The sequence below is a fragment of the Ailuropoda melanoleuca genome, chromosome 12 (assembly GCF_002007445.2).
Source record: "Ailuropoda melanoleuca isolate Jingjing chromosome 12, ASM200744v2, whole genome shotgun sequence".
Classification (NCBI taxonomy): Eukaryota; Metazoa; Chordata; class Mammalia; order Carnivora; family Ursidae; genus Ailuropoda; species Ailuropoda melanoleuca.
Genome location: NC_048229.1, coordinates 8,486,218 through 8,503,744, shown reverse-complemented (window position 1 = coordinate 8,503,744; position 17,527 = coordinate 8,486,218). Strand labels below are relative to the sequence as shown.

Below are 17,527 nucleotides of genomic sequence, written 5' to 3'. Positions count from 1 at the left end.
ACACCCAATAGACTGAGCCACCCAGGTGCCCCCATGCGTGGTCGATTAAATAATGGCTTTTCTGGGGGTAAAATACATATCTGGATGTAAGATACCTCCCGATATCTCAATAGCTAAAAGATGAGGAATCTGTAGGTTCTTCTGCCTGGAATTCTGCCCCCCCCCCATCTAGTAAGCACTTCCTCTTTCTTCAGATCTAGATTCCAGCAGATCTTCCAGGTGACTTTCCCCAACCCCCCACTCTGGGCGGGTACTAAGAACACCTGGATAATGCCAGAGGTTGGTGTGGCCTCTTCTAGGTTACAAAGCTGTTCATGGGAATGGGTTCCCATGATACTCCTAGCATCCCCTGGAGGCTGGCTTGGATTCAACTTATTTTCACAGATGAGGAAACCAGCTCAGAGAAGCCATGTGACTTGCTGAAGGGTGGAGGTGAGGTTCAAGTCTGAATTTCTTTCTCAGATGCCACAAAGCCTTCCTGTCCGAGAGGTGTGGACATTTTCAACCGAGCCTCCCAGGTAGGTGTTCATGGGGGCCCAGGAAAGCCAGAGCCTCCTTGCTCCAGACCAAGGGGACTGGGTCTGGTCCACAGTCCTTTCAAATGAACTGGAGCCCTCTCTCTTGCTGGTCCCTCTCCTGGAGTCTCCTGCCACCATCCACTTGGCGACTGCGCTCTGCTGGGGGGCAGAGGGATTAGTGCATGGATCCTGGGTCCTGGCCTAATCTATACTTGCTTTTCAGGACTGTTGTGTGACTCTGGCGAAAAATTCTCACTCTCTGTGCCTCACCGTAAAAGTATCGACCTCCGAGGGCTGAGATGAGTATCCACACACATAAAGTGCTCAACACAGTGCCTGGCATTTGGTCACCTTGGAACAAATGGAAGCCCTGGCTATTCCTTTCTGAGCTCCAGTCACACTGGCTTTCTCTTAATTCCTCAAATGCACCTTCCTACCCTGGAACCTTTGTCTGGGCAAGAGCCACTGCCAGGAACACCCTGTTCTCTCCTTTAACCTCTTTAAGCTAGTTAATGCTTAATCACCTTTCATATTGCAACTTAAATGCCACTTCTTCCAGGAAGCCTGCCTTGACCAGTCCATCATTCCTCCCACACGAGCTCTCCTAGCTGCCCTCACCTTTCCTTTACAGCACTCACTGTACTTACAATTTTCACTGATTGGCAAGTCTACCTAATTAACACCCACTGGACTGCAAACTCCACAAGGCAGGGCTGGGACTGCATCTGTTTTCGCTCCCCACTGGACCCCTTGTGGGTGAATGAAGTCCAACACACAATCTGACCCAATAAACATCTGCTGATGGAAGAAACAGGACAGCGCCTACATGCAGGAGCCTTCAGGTCCGGCTGGAACAAGGTCGCCTCTGCGTTTTTTGCCTCTCCTCCTGTCTGTTTGTTTAGGTGGCGGGAGGCTCTGACAATGGGCGTTTGTGCCGAGGTAAGCAGGTGCGCGGGAACGCTGCCGTCTTTCCTCTGTCAGCACTCCCCCCACGCCCCGTCATTAGGCAGGGCCTGCTCAGCGGGGTATGCCATTATGTCTCCCCGGGCTGATGTAATTATACATTGACATAATTAACCCAGCAAGCGCATTAGGCAGGCCAGCTAAAAATTCATCTATAATTATTTGTTGTGTGCATGCTAATGAGTCCATCTGCACTGCCTTTGTACAACACGGACAAATTAATTTACAAGTCTGGATTTTTTAATAAGTTCAAGGAAATGCTTCCTATTGTGTCCTGGTTTTCAGAAAGGAAGAGAAAGGCCATGAGCACTTGCCGGGGTCAGAGAAGTTAGATAAACATGGGAGGGTGCAGCTCAGAGTGGGCCATGGAGGGCTCACTCTGGTTCCAAGGAGGTGGACAAGATCCAGCTCGTGGCTTGGGGGCTGGATGGCCACGAGACCATCTAAGCCAAATGATTACACTTGGGTGATAAAGGGTATCACCCACCCCATTTCCAGGGATCAGGGATTGACGGTTCGTTCCTTCACTCTGCTCGGAGGCCCTGTGGGCCACTCCTTGCTGCCTTGTGCAGTCTGTCCAGGGGGAGCTGCCCTCAGGTGGGCCCCTGAAAGGCTGGAGGAGCAGGACTGGCTGGATCCCTGCTTAATAGAGGTTCAGTGATTCCAAGGCTCCCGTGTTTTGCCTTTGTTTGCTGGTACAGGGTAGAACATAGTGGTTAAGCTCACAGAAGCTGAAGCCTAGCTCTGGATCCAAATTCCAAGGAGCCATGAGCCTTGTTTCCCCCCTAATACAGTGGGAGAACTACAACAGTTCCTAGTTCCCAGGAATTATTATTGGGAAGATTAAAAAAGATACCGACAGAGGCAACATGATGCAAGGGATGCTGGTGCCAGCTCTGGCTCCAAATTGGCCAATAACTTTGGACAGTTAGTTAACTTCTCAGAGCCTTCATTTTCTCATCTGTAAAATGGGGCCATGTGTGCAGGGTTGGTTAGGACATCTGGCTGAGAACATAGAGATCTGCACGGTGCTAGGTACACAGCTGGGCTTGGTAAGTGTGATAAGGTTGCTATTACGTGAGGGGAGGCAGCATGCCTGGTCTTGCGGTGATCTGGAGGCAAGCTGTCTGCTTGGTGATGCTCTGAGTCTTGGGACCAGGTATGGCCTCATATATTCTCATCAGTCCCCAGGAGATCCAGAATCCAATAATCCTGCTTTGAACTCCACTCTGGGGCCCAAAAATTCCAGCATGGAAAGTCACACTGGGGAGGGACCTGAAGGGTCCCCAGTGCACAGAGCGGGTTAAGTGGGGTCCCTATGACTTCCCTGAAGTCCGCCAGCGAGTTGGTGGAAAGACTGAGACAGGCTCTTGGGCCTCTTCTACCCACACTTCCTTCCTGGTTCCCCTATCTGAGGGAGGAAGGGGCAGGGGTATTCAGATGATTCAGCCAAAGTCAGACTGTGACTGAATCTAACAACCAAAGCATTTTACACGAATTAGAATTCCTACAATCTTCACCACAGCACTATGAGGTAGGTACAGTTGTGTTCCCATTTTACAGATGGGGAAACTGAGGCATAAGGGGCGGGGTGAAGTCATTTCCCCAAGGTGAGGCCCAGTAAGGTAGCTGTTGATATTCTCCATTTTCCAGACAAGAAAATGAAGGCCCAGACAAGAGATGCCATGTACCCAAGGTCACCTAGCTCAGAAGTGGCAGAGGCGGGATTTGAACTCAGCATGCCAGGTGATTATTTGCAGTAGGCCAAGCTGCCTTGAGGCAGGGCATGGGGATTTTTTACTATTAGGCTAGGAGCATGAGACTAACGGCTCTGTTCTTAGCCTTGTTGTCAGCTTACTGTGTGGCCTTGGACAGAGCACCAGACTTCTCTGGGCTCTCTGCTCAAATTCCTATTACAAGTATATCAACACTGGATGTCAGTCAGATAGAGGTGGGGTCCTGTCAATGTGAGTGCTTTTGGCCCTGGGCCTATCCCTTAGAGCTGGGATGCTTGGCAGAAAGATTGCATTAGACACCTTCACAGGTTAGCTCAACACAAGAGGTGTGAATGTTGTGAATTCTCAAACCACCCTCAGACAAAGGGGGAGGGGGCCAGGCTGGGAGACTGAGGGTCAATTCCCTGCTGTGACATCTCTAGAGAAAGTCGCTTAAGCTCTGTGTGTCTCAGTTTCCCCACTGATAAAACGGGGACAGCAGACCTACTGCATATGGGCTGTGCAGGGATCCCATGAGATGCCGAGCCCTGTAATGGGGCCTGGCACCCAGCAGACTCTACCTGAGTGTATATTTATGACTTGTGGCAGCCGTGGAAACCTCCTGCAAGGAGTCGGTGACACAGCGGGTACTGTACTTCCGATCCTCTGGAGTGTTAGCTCGGAGGCCACACCTGGTGATGCTGGAACTGGCAACACTTGTATCATGGACTGAACTGTGTCTCTCCAAATCTATGTATTAAATCCCTAAACCCCTGATGAGGCCGTATTTGGAGACAGGGCCTCTGAGGAGGTAATTCAGGTTAAGTGAGGACATAAGGTTGGGGTTCTAATTCCATAGGACCAGTGTCCTTACATGAAGAGGAAGATACCAGAACTTTCTGCAGAGAAAGGCCCTGTGAAGACAGCAAAGGCAGCCATCTGCAAGCCGGGAGGAGAGCTCTCACCAGACACCAGCTCTGCTGGCACCTTGATCTTGGACTTCCAACCTCCAGAAGTGTGAGAAATGAATTTCTGTTGTTTAGGCCACCTGGTCTGTGGTACCATCAGAGCAGCCTGAGCACACTAGTACACCTCGTGTTGGGGCTGCCTGTCAGCCCGGCTGAGACTTTCTCGGAGCTGCACTGCCGTTTGAGGGTCTTCCCACCAAGCTTCCTTCCTCCCCTCACCCCCAGGTTCAGACCAGCATTGCCATCTGAAGTCTCTCCCTGCCTCCTCCTCTCCCTCTCCTTCATTCTTCACAGGCATCTCCCCCAATAAACCAATTGCCTATCTAATGCTGTCTTGGCATCTGTCTGCTTCCACAGGACCAAAACCAACATGTGACTATTTTTTCTCCTCTTGGACCCTCAGTTTTCCCATCTGTAAAATGGGGACCGCCATGGTGGCTCCCCTGTGGAGCTGCTGCTAGAATCCAGAGTCTAGGGAGGTGAAACTGATGGTGTGGTGCTGGCACTTTCCACTGATGAGTCTGGAGGGGGCACAGCTCACAGGGGGACCTAGGAGTCCACGTACAGGCTTTGCTCAGCATGACTTTGTTGAGCATCTGTGGGGGGCACGATGGTGCCTTGTCTGTGTAGCTGACATCCCAGTCAGGTGATATGGGGGGGATGGGATTTATCCTAAGGGCACTGGGAAGTGAGTGTGACATGTTCTGTTTCGCTTTTTTCAAAGGCTCATCCAAGCTGCTGCGTGAAAAATGAGCTGTAGAGGGAGCCAGAGGGGAGGTTACTGGGACTGTCCTAGCAGCGATGTTGGCAGCAAGGAGGTGGCAGAAGGGGAGAGTGCTCAGATTCAAGAGGTAGACAGGAAGAACTGATGGGGTGTGGTGTCCTAGGTTGACTAGTGTTCCCCAAGATTCATGTCCATCCAGAACTTCAGAACTTGACCTTATTTAGAAATAGGGTCTTTGCAGAAGGAATCAAGTTAAGATGAGGTCAACTGGATTGGGGTTGACTAATCCAAGGACTGGTGTCCTTTATTTTAAAAAAATTTTTAAAAAGATTTTATTTATTTATTTGACAGAGAGAGAGAGAGAGGGAGGGAGAGAGCACAAGCAGGGGGAGCAGCAGCAGGAGAACAAGAAGCAAGCTCCTTGCTGAGCAGGGAGCCTGATGCGGGACTCGATCCCAGGACCCTGGGATCATGATATGAGCCGAAGGTAGACGCTTAACCAACTGAGCCACCCCGGTGCCCCTGACTGGTGTCTTTTTAAGAAGAGACACACAGAGAAGTCCCTCCAAAGACGGAGGCAGAGATCCAGGTGATGCGTCTGCGAGCACAGGTGGCCCGCCTCCACCAGAGGTAGGACAGGGGACTGGAACAGGTTCTCCTTGGAGTCTTCAGAAGGAACTGACCCTGCCAACACTTTGATTTTGAACTTCTGGCCTCCAGAACTGAGAGAATAAATTTCCATGGTTTCAAACTACCTAGTTTGTGGTAATTTGGTATGGCAGCCCCAGAAAATGGATACACCATGCTCTGGAGGACGCAAGTCCAAAGTCTGCTGACAGAGCTGTGCTCTCCCCATCTGCTCCACGCCTTCCTCTCCGCTTCTGGTGTTACTGGCAATCCTTGGCAGTCCTTGGCTATAGTTTCTTGGCTTTGGCTCTGTTATCACATGACCTTCTCCTCTGTGTGTCTCTCTCCTCTTCTTATGAGGTCACCAGCATACTGAATTAGGGTCCACCTGATGACCTCTTCCTAACTTGCATCTGCAAAGATTCTCCTTCTAAATAAGGGTACCAGAGGTTAGGACATTCATGGGTATGGACCCCCACATGTCTTTCTGGGGCACACAATTCAAACCACAACACATGCTAACTGACTGGATAGCAACTGTGAGAGAGGCAGGACTGAGGAGCTGCCAAGGCTCCAAGTTCCATAGGAGAGAAGTCCTCGCTCAAGTCTAACCAACTTCTCTCCTGCTGCACCCATCTCACCTGGCATCCAGGGAAAGAGCCCGCTGTGTAAGAGAAAGTAGCAGGTCCTTGCATTTTTATCCTCTGCAACTACTGAGGCATTGGGCTGTGGGTTGAGTAGGGTCCTTGCTCTGAAAAGTACACAGCAACGATGGTCTCTTACTTCCCCGGGTATTTTCTACCCTTTATTTCCTGTCTGCTGGTGCTCAGTGGGAATTTAGATTTTACAGTGTGTGGGAAACTCATTTCTTCCCACCTCCCCTATCTGGGAGAAATCCACGGAGCCCTGAGCTATATTGCCGGGGGCTGAGTTAGGGAGGAAAAAAATGACTAGCATCCAGACTGGAAGATTTGCCAAATCACACATAGGTAGAATGCTCAGCCATAGTGGCTGGCAAATCCAAGGGTTTCCCACTTACTTTGTCCAACAGCATTATTCGATCCATCAGCTAAATGTCACTGGCTGCTCTTACAAACACAAATTGAAAGAGAGAGAAGTGACAACAGATCTTTAAAATGTTTGGAAGAGGTTTCTCAGAGAACCTGACAGTCACGGGGAACTGGAGGGGGGGCTCTTGCTTTCATTCGTCAGTCTTCCCCTTCCCCTTGGGGCCCTGCTCTGGCCTTTCACATAGTAGGTGCTCAGTAAATGTGCTGAGCTTCTAAGTCTGTGGTCATTGGTTACAGCAACAATAAGAAGCGAATACAGTCCCTGATGCAGTCATTTATTCACCAGCACATTTTTACTGAGCACCTACTATGTGCCACACACCACTACTTCAGTTGCGAATATTTTCTGAGCACCTGCTGTGTGCAGGGGAAGTTTTGGGGCCCTGGAGATACAGCAGTGACTAAGAGGGAATTTCTGTCTTCCTGGGGTTGACATGCTAGGGAGAGAGATGAATAAAGGACAAATAAACCAATGACAGTAAGGGGATAGAGAAGAAAAGGAAGGCAGGGTCAGGGCAGAGAGTGGCCTGACATGCGTGGTGAGGGAAATGATGCTAATGGAGGCAGGCTGGTCAGGGAAGGCTTCCTGAAGGAGGTGACATTTGAACAGAGCCTTGAAGGAGATGAGGGACCCAGAAGGGGGAGAGAGAGAATAATCTAGACACAGGAAGCACCAGGACAAATAGCCCCTACCAGACCAAGAAAGGGTGGTGGATCCTTGTGACCAGCCACGCACCCCCTCTCCCAGTTACTGTCTCAGAAATACAACTTAGCTCAACCTTCACAACAACTGACCCATTTTACTGATGAGAATGTGGGGCTGAGAGAGGCTGGCCATGTCCAGGCACTTCTGGTGCCAGCTTCATCTCCCTTCCCTGCAGGCTGGTCTAGGTGCTGCTGCCAAGGGTGGAAGTTGGGTTCAGAGCTGGCTCTGGCCCTTAACCACTGGTTTCTGGTCTTCATTCCCAAAACTCCAGCTACCATCAATCCTGGAGCAGGTGGGGCACCCACATCTGGGAAGCTAAAGTATGGGGTTAGATAAGACCTCCATCCAGTGTCTTGAGCCAAAAGCTCAGGGAACTGACATTTCTTCATATTCCCCCCACTCACATATGCCAAATACTTCACATATATTTACATCTCATTTAATCATCAAAACAATCAAATCTTGTGAGAGATGGTTATATCCTCATCTTTCAGATGAGAAAACTGAGGCCTAGCAAAGGGAAGCCATTTGTTCAAGGTCACCAACCTAGAACAAGGCAGAGCTGAATTTGAACCCAGTATAGCCCATATGCCAGACACTGACAGACTCACTTCACAACTTCTGCTGTATCCACCTGCCTCTAAAAGATTACAAAAGTGACATTTGTCCTTATGTGACTCAATATTTTTTAACTTAAAAAAGATTTTAAAGGAATATTTTGTTACATGATTGTAAATAGATAATTGGGATCCTGTATCACAAATAGAAGGTGCTTTAAACCATAAAAATAAACACAAAGGGGGGCGCCTGGCTGGCTCAGCTGGGAGAGCGTGCAGCTCTGGATCTCAGGGTGGTGAGTTCAAGCCCCACGTTGGGTGAAAACTGATGCTATTAAATTCTAGTTAGACTCTCTTGCTGCCTGAGACTGGGAGCCCGAGGCTGGCTCTCCTCTGGCTAAAAGGGGAGACTCACAGGTATTCACAGGTGTTTAAGATGCTCTAGCACCAGCCTGAAACTTTATCTAGAAGAAGAAAGGTGACGCCCAGCACCTAATGTGTTCAAAGTTTCACTGCTGTGCCAGGTACAATGAGGCTGTTCCCTGTATCAGGTGACCCCATCGAGGGAAGTGCTGGGTCCCACAAGCCCCCAACCTTCAAAGTGACCCATGCCCCCACTCTGGTGTCTGGCAAGCCTCCTCTCCTGGTGTCAGGAGAAGTGACAAAACATCTCCTCATCTGGAGCCAGGGAGCCCAGGGTTCTGCCAGGCTCAGCACTTCCAGCGGAAGCCTTTCAGCCAAGACACGCGGCTGCCCAGAGCCGTGAGCGGGACTCCCTCACTTCACTCCTGCGACAGAGCACAGTCGATATATAGATGAGGGCAGTGGCAGTGGGAATCAAAGGGTCTTGGATCCAGCCTGAATGAAAAAGCCCCGAACAGGGGACCCCAAATCAGAAATGTTTGACTACAACAAATCTTTTGGATTAATTGAGCACGCTGGCAGACACGGAGGATCAAATATGAACCATCCGAGGTGGCAGGTCCTGATGGGAGTGCAGGGAGGGGGGACACTGTCAGGAAGCAGAGTGCCTTTGTCTTACAGCCATCAACCTGCTCTTTATGCATAAACTGCTTAATAAAATGACTAATTCATTTTGGTTACATTGGATCTAACCCCTTAGAGAATACTGCCAACGGATTTGTAATATTTTAATACCACACCGGCTTTACAAAGGCCCTGCCGGAGGAGATGGGTAAAACATCGTTATCCCATCTTCCACCACTAGCTGATGCTGTTGGTGTTTTTTCTTCAGAAAGTGTCTGTGGGGTTGGGGTGGAGGGAGCCGGGGAGCTAGGAAAAGCTGTCTCATTCCTCCCACTGTGTCCATCTGAAGGAAAGTGGCATTCAGAGCTTTTTTAGGAAAGCTGGAGCTGCGAAGGCTGTCCGAGAGGCTGTTTAGAAACACATATATGCAGAAGTATGCGTGCGCCCCTCCAAAATATCTTCGAGACAGAAGCCTTCTCCCATCTGGGCCCAGGCTCCGGGCGCCTGCATGGGTGGGAGGCTTAGGCTATTGACGGCGGCAGTGAGACTAACTCTGATCCTTTAATCTTAACTTTTTGAGAGCAGATGGGGTGTGGGGCCCTTACACACAGCCGTGAGCCATGTGTCCGCCCACCCGCTCTTCCCTCCATTGCCAGGACCGGCTGCTCCGGGCGGTCTTCTGGCTGAAGCACGGACAGAGGGGCTGGGGAAGGTCTTCCTTCTTGGCACGGGTGGTGTTGGTAATGCAACAACACCAACATAGCTGCAGGGACTGTTTACTGAGCACTTACTAGGTGCCAGACACTCAGAAGGACTTCTATACTCTGCACCATGATGACTCCTCTCGGAGGTACCAGGAGATCAGTGTGCTTTTCCAGGCCAGGAAACAGGCTGAGAGGCAGAACCAGTTACTCAGGGTCACCCAGCCAGGAGCAGCAGAAACTGGATTCAAAGCCATGTCCATTATAATACAAATCGAGTTCCCATATGTGGAGTTTCACAGAAAGTTCCAGGCAGGCAGTGACAGTGTGCTTTGCTTCACATTGTGCTCCTAGTGGTGAGTGGAGTGTCCGGTGAACAGCAGGTGCTCAATATTTAATGAATTGCATGGAGCTGCTACTCTATAGCAGGCACCATGCTCCATGTTCTCCACTCGAATCCACCCAATTGGCCCATAATTAGGTAAGATTATGATCCATATTTTATAAATGGGGAAACTGAGGGGAAGAAAAGCGAAGTTTGATACGGGAAGCACAAGGGCAGGATGGGGATTGGCTCTTCTCTGTAGGAGGGCCCTCTAGCCTGGGGTCCTGCTAGTGCTCCTCCGTCATCACTCTGCTCCCTGAATTTGGAGCTCTGCGACTGTTTCCCGTCAACAGAAGTACCAGGCTGTGGAGCCCTGAGCCGGGAGAACGAGGAGTTCTTGGCTGGGGGGGGGTTTCACTTGTTCCTCTTCTGGGTAACACACCTGCATTTCAGCAAAGGGCTCATCCTCTAGGCCTAGAACCTCTCAACCTACTGGCAACTAAGACCCTTAGCTGTTTGTCACTCTTTTTGGAGGCCAAACGCCCAATGGTTTTGTCCCAGTCCTTTCGATTTTTAAACTGAACTTGCATGTAGGTTAGGAGCCAGGCGTCAAGGTTCAGGCTCTACTGCCTCTCTGCTGTGTGACCTCAGGCAAGTGACTTGATCTCTCTGAGCCTACATTTTCTCAGCTGCACAGCAGGACAGCTTATTTATCATCAAGGGGGCTGTGGGGATCATGAACTCATTTCTCTAAGGGGCTGCATACATTGCCCAACACATAGGAAGCACCCCTCAAGCAGCCCTGTGAGGACGGCAGCTTATGCTTTAGAACCACATTCAGAACTTGCCTTCTCTGAGGCACCTCCTCTGGCTGTCTAGCCTCGGAGCCCTTTTCCTGCTGGGTGTTCTGGCCGTCTGACTTTGGGTCATGTTGTCCCTGCCAGACTTCGAGTCTCTGAGGGCAGAGGAAGGCTCAGGCTTGAGTTCCCACAGGGCTCAACTCCAGCAGGTGCTCAGAATGAACTGACGAAAAGCCACAGTTGACGTGCCTGGCTTTCCTTCTGGAAGGGAACAGCCATGCATTGAGCACCTACTGGGTACTAGCATCATGCCAGATGCTTTCATTTAATCTTCCTCCAGCCCTTGGTTACCAGGAGTAGTGAAAGTTAGGCAGGCAGCCATGGCGAGAGAGCACTTCTGGCAGGGGAGAGGTGGTGTAATGCCTTCTAAAGTTAACTACCATCTTCAGGAAAATCTGGCCTTGTTCCCTACAGGATCAAGTGAACGAGGCATATTCGAGGAGAAAGGGAAGGAAGTGAGAGCAAACAGAAACAAGAGTTTCTCTTATACTAAAATCCTTATTTCCTGTATTTGTGAAGGTGGCTTATCCGCTAGATGGCAGTAGAATTAGTCATTTGGGACAAAAGCAAAGCTAAATTCTTAACCTCCCTCACTACTTCCATCAACATACTATTTCAGATGGTTCAAAGATTCATATTTTTAAAAACTAAGATCACAAAAGTACTAAAAAAACCCCTATAACTTTCAAGCAAGAAGGGGTTTTAAAAAATATGACATGAAATCCAGAAGCTGTAAGAGCAAAGGTTTGGTAAAAATTCTTACTTTCTGCAAATATCTTTTGAATGCCTGCTATGTACGATAAACAATAGACATTATAAACAAAAAGCAAACTAGGGGAGAAGATATGTGACATGTTTATCAGGACAAAGTTTATTATCTTTAATATACAAAGAGTGTCTACAAATCAATAAAAAAGTGATCTCTTTGATAGAAAAATGGGCTAAGATACATGAGCCAGTGATTCACAAAAGAATATGAGTGGTTCATAACATATGAAAAGATATTCAGTGTAGCAAATGAATGAGTACAAAAGAAATCAACAAGGAGAAAAAAAATTCTTATTCTTTCTGACCACTGATCCTGGGTTTGGGGCCAATGTGTGGCTATAGTCTATTTTCCTTCCCAAGTTTTCTTCCTTGTCCTCAGAACTACAGCATAGTACCAATAAGCTGCTCATTCCTGAGCACCCTAAATGCCCAATGCTGGAGAGGGGGTCCAGCAAATTATAGCACAGCCACACAAGAGCCCATTGTGCACAATGAACCAAAGCTACTCAGGATTTTTAATTACACAGGGAAATACGTATACTCATGTTGGGTAAAAGGAAGGATGATTCAAAATGGTACAAGCAGAATGAACCACCGTTTTGAAGTACATAAGGAAAAGATCAGAAAGAAAAACAATGTTCCCACTGCTTCTCTAGTAGGGGGTTCCCTCTCCTTCTTTCTACTTTTCTGTATTTTCTGAAGTTGACAGCATGCATACGTGACTTTTACAATTGGGGAGAAAAAAAATTAAAACCCGAAACACCGTAAAGTATTTTCCTATTCCAGACTCAATAACTCTGTTGCCTAAAATGCTCACCCCATGTCCTCGAGAATTGACAGAACCTTGTGAGATCAGCAGCAAATGCTTGTGATCCATGTAACTTACACTCTGATGTCGGCTTTGCAATGGGCTGCTGGTTATTAGACCCTGCCAAATGCTTTCACGCCTAGGAGAGTGGATCTTCATGTCAAATAGTGAGTAGCTTCTATTATTATCCCTCTGCTAAAGACAGAGAAATCAGAGCTCAGAGAAGTTCGGGCCCCTGCCCAAGGTCACACAGCTCAAAACCACCAAACTGAGAGTCCTACCCCGCTGTGTCTGACTCTGCAGCTCAAGCACCTAAGCTGACCAGCCTTGCCTCCTGAAAGAAGCAGCAGGGACAGAAATGCCTGTCAGGAGTCGCCATCTCCTGCACTGGATTTTTAAAAACCAGAGTAAAGCAGAAAAAACATTGTGGGGGCACTCACCTCTCTCTTCTTATCTCTTCAGCAGTCCTCCTCTGCCTGCTCTCTTACTTGCTCTCTCCTTGTTTCCTTTTTTTTTCATTTTTTCTTCCTTTCTTTCTCCCCCCCCTTTACTTTTAACTAATCACTCAGTTAACAAGTTAGCTTTGTGAAGCGCGGGTCGGTACCTAGTGACTGCGAGCGCGATAAAGAAATCAGCCTCCACCGATACAGAAGTCAGAAAGGTTTAAATCAAATCATCCTCCACAACAATGACATTAATTATGCTTTTAACACGTTTTACTGCTTTTTTTCTCACTTCACGCCACATCTGTGTGAACAATATCCAAAAGATTTACGGTTTTCTTTCGTAATTACAGACATACAGGCTGCACACTTATCAAAATACTTGCTGAGCAATCACGCCATATCGCATTCTCTGCCAAAGATTTGTGTTGGCAGCAGTCATTCAAAACAAAAATGTTGAATCAGGACTTGTGTGGCTTTGGAGGGGGGTGGAAAGTATTTCAACAAATAATTTGCCTGTCAAGAAATATAAAAACAGGAGAGCGTGCATCCTGGCAAATTTTCCAGGAGTGTTATTTTTCTGGAGGGGGTTGGAGCAGTGTGTGTGGGGGACAATGCGCAGGGAAGCTCTGAGCACCAAAAACACATCTGACATTTGGTTCTTGTGTCTGAGGATAAAATTTAATGAGAACAAAAATATGTCTTCCTAATTCCCCTAAGAAATCATTAAAACATTTTGTTATTCTTAAATGTCTTGAAAATGAATTAGAGCCCCTAAAGGGGCCGTTCGAACAGTATGTCTCCATCAGTTAAGGCTCCTTGTTCTCCAGCTCAGTGACAGCTAGGGACGTACGTCTCCCCCACCTCTCCATTTCTGGGGAGCAGAGTTGGGAAATCAGACTCGTGGAGTCAGCACCAGATTTGGAATGACCCCCTTGGGGGGAGGGGCAGGAGGGCATGAGGACCTTCTGCAAAGCTCTGCACCAGTCTTGGGAACTCTCACAGTCCCTGGCTGGCACTCTGGCCCTGTGATTGTGTTAACGGCCCTATCTCCAGAAAGATGAGGTTTCACAGTGAACCCCAGAATTAAATGACTCTTCTCCAAGCAGGGGCCGTTGCCTCTCTTCACCCTCAAGCACTAGACTTGCTGGTGCTCCCCTAGGTTTGCCACAAGCAATGATTATTCGAGTGATGATCCGGTCACCTCCACCACCAGAATGCAAGGTCCCTGAGGGCTGGGCCCAAGTCTGCGTTTGCAGGCTCATGGCTAGGTTCTCAGTGTCTAGCACGTGCCAGACACATGGCAGGCACTTAATACATGCTATTTGAGGAAATAAACACGTGACAGGCAGAGGACTCTAGTTGAAAGAGCACCTTTTCATTCAAATAACACTTCCCCCCATTTCTGCGTCTGAGTCTTATTTCTCACTCATTCAACAGTTATTCAGTGCTCACTGTGTACCAGGTTCTGGGTCTACAAATCCAGTATGACTCAGTCCTAGGTTTAGAGAGTTTCACTTCTGGGGAAGCCAGACACATACATGATGACGAGAGTAGCTTAGTCTCCAATTTATACGAGAGGAGGTTAGGGCTCAGAAAGTCAATTAATTCATCTGCAGTCACCCAGAGAGTAAGTGGTCCAGGTAGGATTCCAACCTGAGCCTGGAATCACAAGCCTGTCTCAGTGCTGCCCCCTGGTGCTAGAGGGGAGGTATATGGGGTCCACAGGAGGAGCCTTGTGTGGGGACTCCTAGGAGATATTTTTGGGGTCTACTGTGGGTCACTCTCCAATGTCATTTGTCACTGAGCCTGTGGGACCTTAAGGATTGAAAAATGATGGTAAATAACAGGGTTTATTTTCCCAATTATTTTTTTCCAGATACCTCTGATGAGAGTAGAGACATAAGCAAAGCACCTGCCAGGAACGGGGCTTCTCAGCCACATGCCTGATGTGGTCCTCAGTGAGGGTGACAATGGCCGGGGCTGCAGTCATGGCTGTCTCAGCCTCATGCCCCAGGCCCATGTCCTCGTGGTGGGCATAGAGCCCCAAGGGCTGTACTGTCCACCCCAGCCATTCTCACTGCTCAAACATCCTCCTTGAGAAGACCCACACAGCATACTGCCCTCCTGGGAGTAGGGGACCAGAGGGTAGGACCAGGGCAAAGAGGATGGAGTCTGCACACGCCTCTGCAGTGGGCTGAATGGTGGCCCCCAAAGACACATCCATGTCCTAACGCCTGGAGCCAGTGAATGTGACCTTATTTGGGAAAAGGGTCTTTGGCAGATGTAATTCAGTTAAGGATCTCTGGAGAAGATCACTCTCGATTACCTGGGTGGGCCCTAAATTCAATGACTTCTGTCTATAAGAGAAAAGAGCTGGAGATCTGGGACCCAGACATAGGGAGGAGGGGGCCCTGTTAAGACAGAGGCAAAGACTGGAGTGATGTGGCCACAAGCCAAGGGACACCTGCAACCACAAGAAGCTGGAAGAGGTAAGGAAGAACCCTCCCCTAGAGTCTTCAGAGGGAGCACGGCCCTGCAGACACCTTAATTTCGGATTTCTGACCTCCAGAACTACGAGACAATAAATATCTGTTGCTCGCAGTCCCCCACTTTGTGGTAACTTGTTCCAGGAGCCCCAGGAAATGAACACAGCCTCCCCTGTGTAGCTAAGTTGTGACATGGAGCAGCCACTCTGGACGTATTTGTTGAGGGTGCAGAGACCTGAGCCCCAAGGCTCCTGACTGTGAGACCTCAGGCATCGGACTCAATCTCTGGGCACCCCATGAAGGGGGCTGGTCTGCCTGTTCCCTCGGGGCTGTAACATACAGCGGGTAGAACAACGTCTATACCAAGAGAGAGCTTTTTAAACTTTGACGCACTTCCGGAGCTGGGGCAGCTTGCCTCTTCCCGTTCCTGGCCACCTCAGGTGTTCCTTGGCTTGTGGCCACATCACTCCAGCCTGTGCCTGTCTTCACATGGCCTTCTTCCCTGTGTCTCCTGTGTCCTCTCCTCCTCTTACAAGGACACTAGTCATTGGATTTAGGGTCCACCCTATATCCAGATGGTCTCATCTCGAGATCCTTAACTAATTACATCTGCAAAGACCCTGCTTCCAAAGAAGATCATATGCCAAGTTTCAGGGTGGACATGAATTTTGGGAGGACACTATTCAAGCCACTCTAGTTGCCCAAGACAGATGGAATGAGGGACTTTCTCACCCACAAACACACAGATCCTACAAATGACCTTGACATTGAGTAGAAATCATTTTGCCTTCTCCGTGACTTGGCTTAGTTGGGATTTCATTTTCTTCTTCATAACCCCCCAGCCCCAGTTACCTGATAGCATTGATTCCTGCAGCTGTGTGGAAGGGCCTGGAAAGGATTGGGAGGCTGTCTGGGTTGTGGGGGTTGGCACAGAGGGTCTCCTCCCAGCCTCACCATTGTTAAGCAAATCACTTACACCTCTCTGGGCTCCCTTTTCTGAGTCAAGAAATGAGAAGGTGGCAGAGGATGGGCCACTTTGGAAAAGGGAAACATTTTTACAGAAGTGCATCTACATATCCTAGGCATACAGTTGAGTATTCTCAAACTGCTCACAGCTCTGTAATCCACACCAAGATTAAGAAGCAGCATCTCTGGACCCCAGAGGCCCCTCCTGGGAACTATCGCCCCTCTAACAGAAACCACTCTCTTGACTTTTAACAGCACAGGTTAATTTTTTTTAGTTGAGGTGAAATTCTCAGAACATATAATTTACCATTTTAAACCGAGCACTTCAGTGGGATCTGGCACATTCATGAAGCTGTGCGATCACCATCCCCATCTAGTTCCAGAGCATTTTTATTCCCCCCCAACAGGAGACCCCACACCCATTAGAAGTCACCGCCCCCAGCACCCATCTGATATCTGTCTCTTTAGATAAGCCTATTTTGGACATTCCATATAAGTGGAATCTTAGATTACGAGACCTTCATGTCTGGCTTCTTTCACTCAGCACCGTGCCTGTGAAGGTCATCCATGCTGTAGCACGTGTCAGCACGTCACTCCTTTTTATGGCTGAATCATAATTCCATTTATCTATTCATCCATTGATGGACATTTGGGTTGTTTCCCCTTTTGGGCATTGTGAATACTGCCAACAGATTAATTTTTGCCTGTCTTCATATTTTATGTAAAGAGAGTCATATAAGTATGTGTTCTTTTGGGTTGAGGTTGGTGGTGCCATGTTGGGGAAACATTTGAGGTCTTTCCTCCAGTGCCCTCAGCTGGCAGAGAGCACTGGGCACCATCTGTCCTTCGAAGCAATGGGATGGGTGTTCTGACAGGCAAGACACTTGGCTCCCCAAGAAGGTCCAGGTGGGAGATCTTGCCAGGGGCCCCCTAAAGCTCCCTGGCTAACACTGGAAGGTGATGGGGGAGGATGGAGGAACTATGTGGGGACATGTCACACGAGACTGGGTGTGGACCCTCTCACCCCTCACCAACAAACCCCACCTGTGGAGGGCTAGCCTTGGCTTGTCCCTAGATACTGTGGGGAGGCCCCTGTGTAACGACCTAACGGCTGGCTCTTCCTTGTCATTAATTATTCAATTATGGAACCCAAATGTATCTTACCTGGTGCTTCAATTAATTGCTTGTAAACACTCAGGAAAGCTGCCTCGGCCTCCTGACTTCTCTTACTAAGGGCCACCACCTTTGGAAACAAGAGAGAGAGTCATGTGTAACCATGGCATCTGAGTCTCCAGGAAATATGATCATTTTCTACATGTGCAAACATGGGAT

At 48.8% G+C, this 17,527-nt stretch overlaps 1 protein-coding gene across 5 annotated transcripts in view; it reads right to left on the bottom strand.

Moving 5' to 3' along the window:
- Window positions 1-17,527, bottom strand: part of CUX2 (cut like homeobox 2) — a 313,858-nt gene that overhangs the window by 40,685 nt on the left and 255,646 nt on the right. For all 5 annotated transcript variants that reach the window (XM_034638633.1, XM_034638637.1, XM_034638636.1 and 2 more), the window contains exon 4: window positions 17,360-17,438. In XM_034638633.1, coding sequence (XP_034494524.1) covers window positions 17,360-17,438 — 79 coding nt within the window. The remainder of the gene's footprint in view (window positions 1-17,359; window positions 17,439-17,527) is intronic.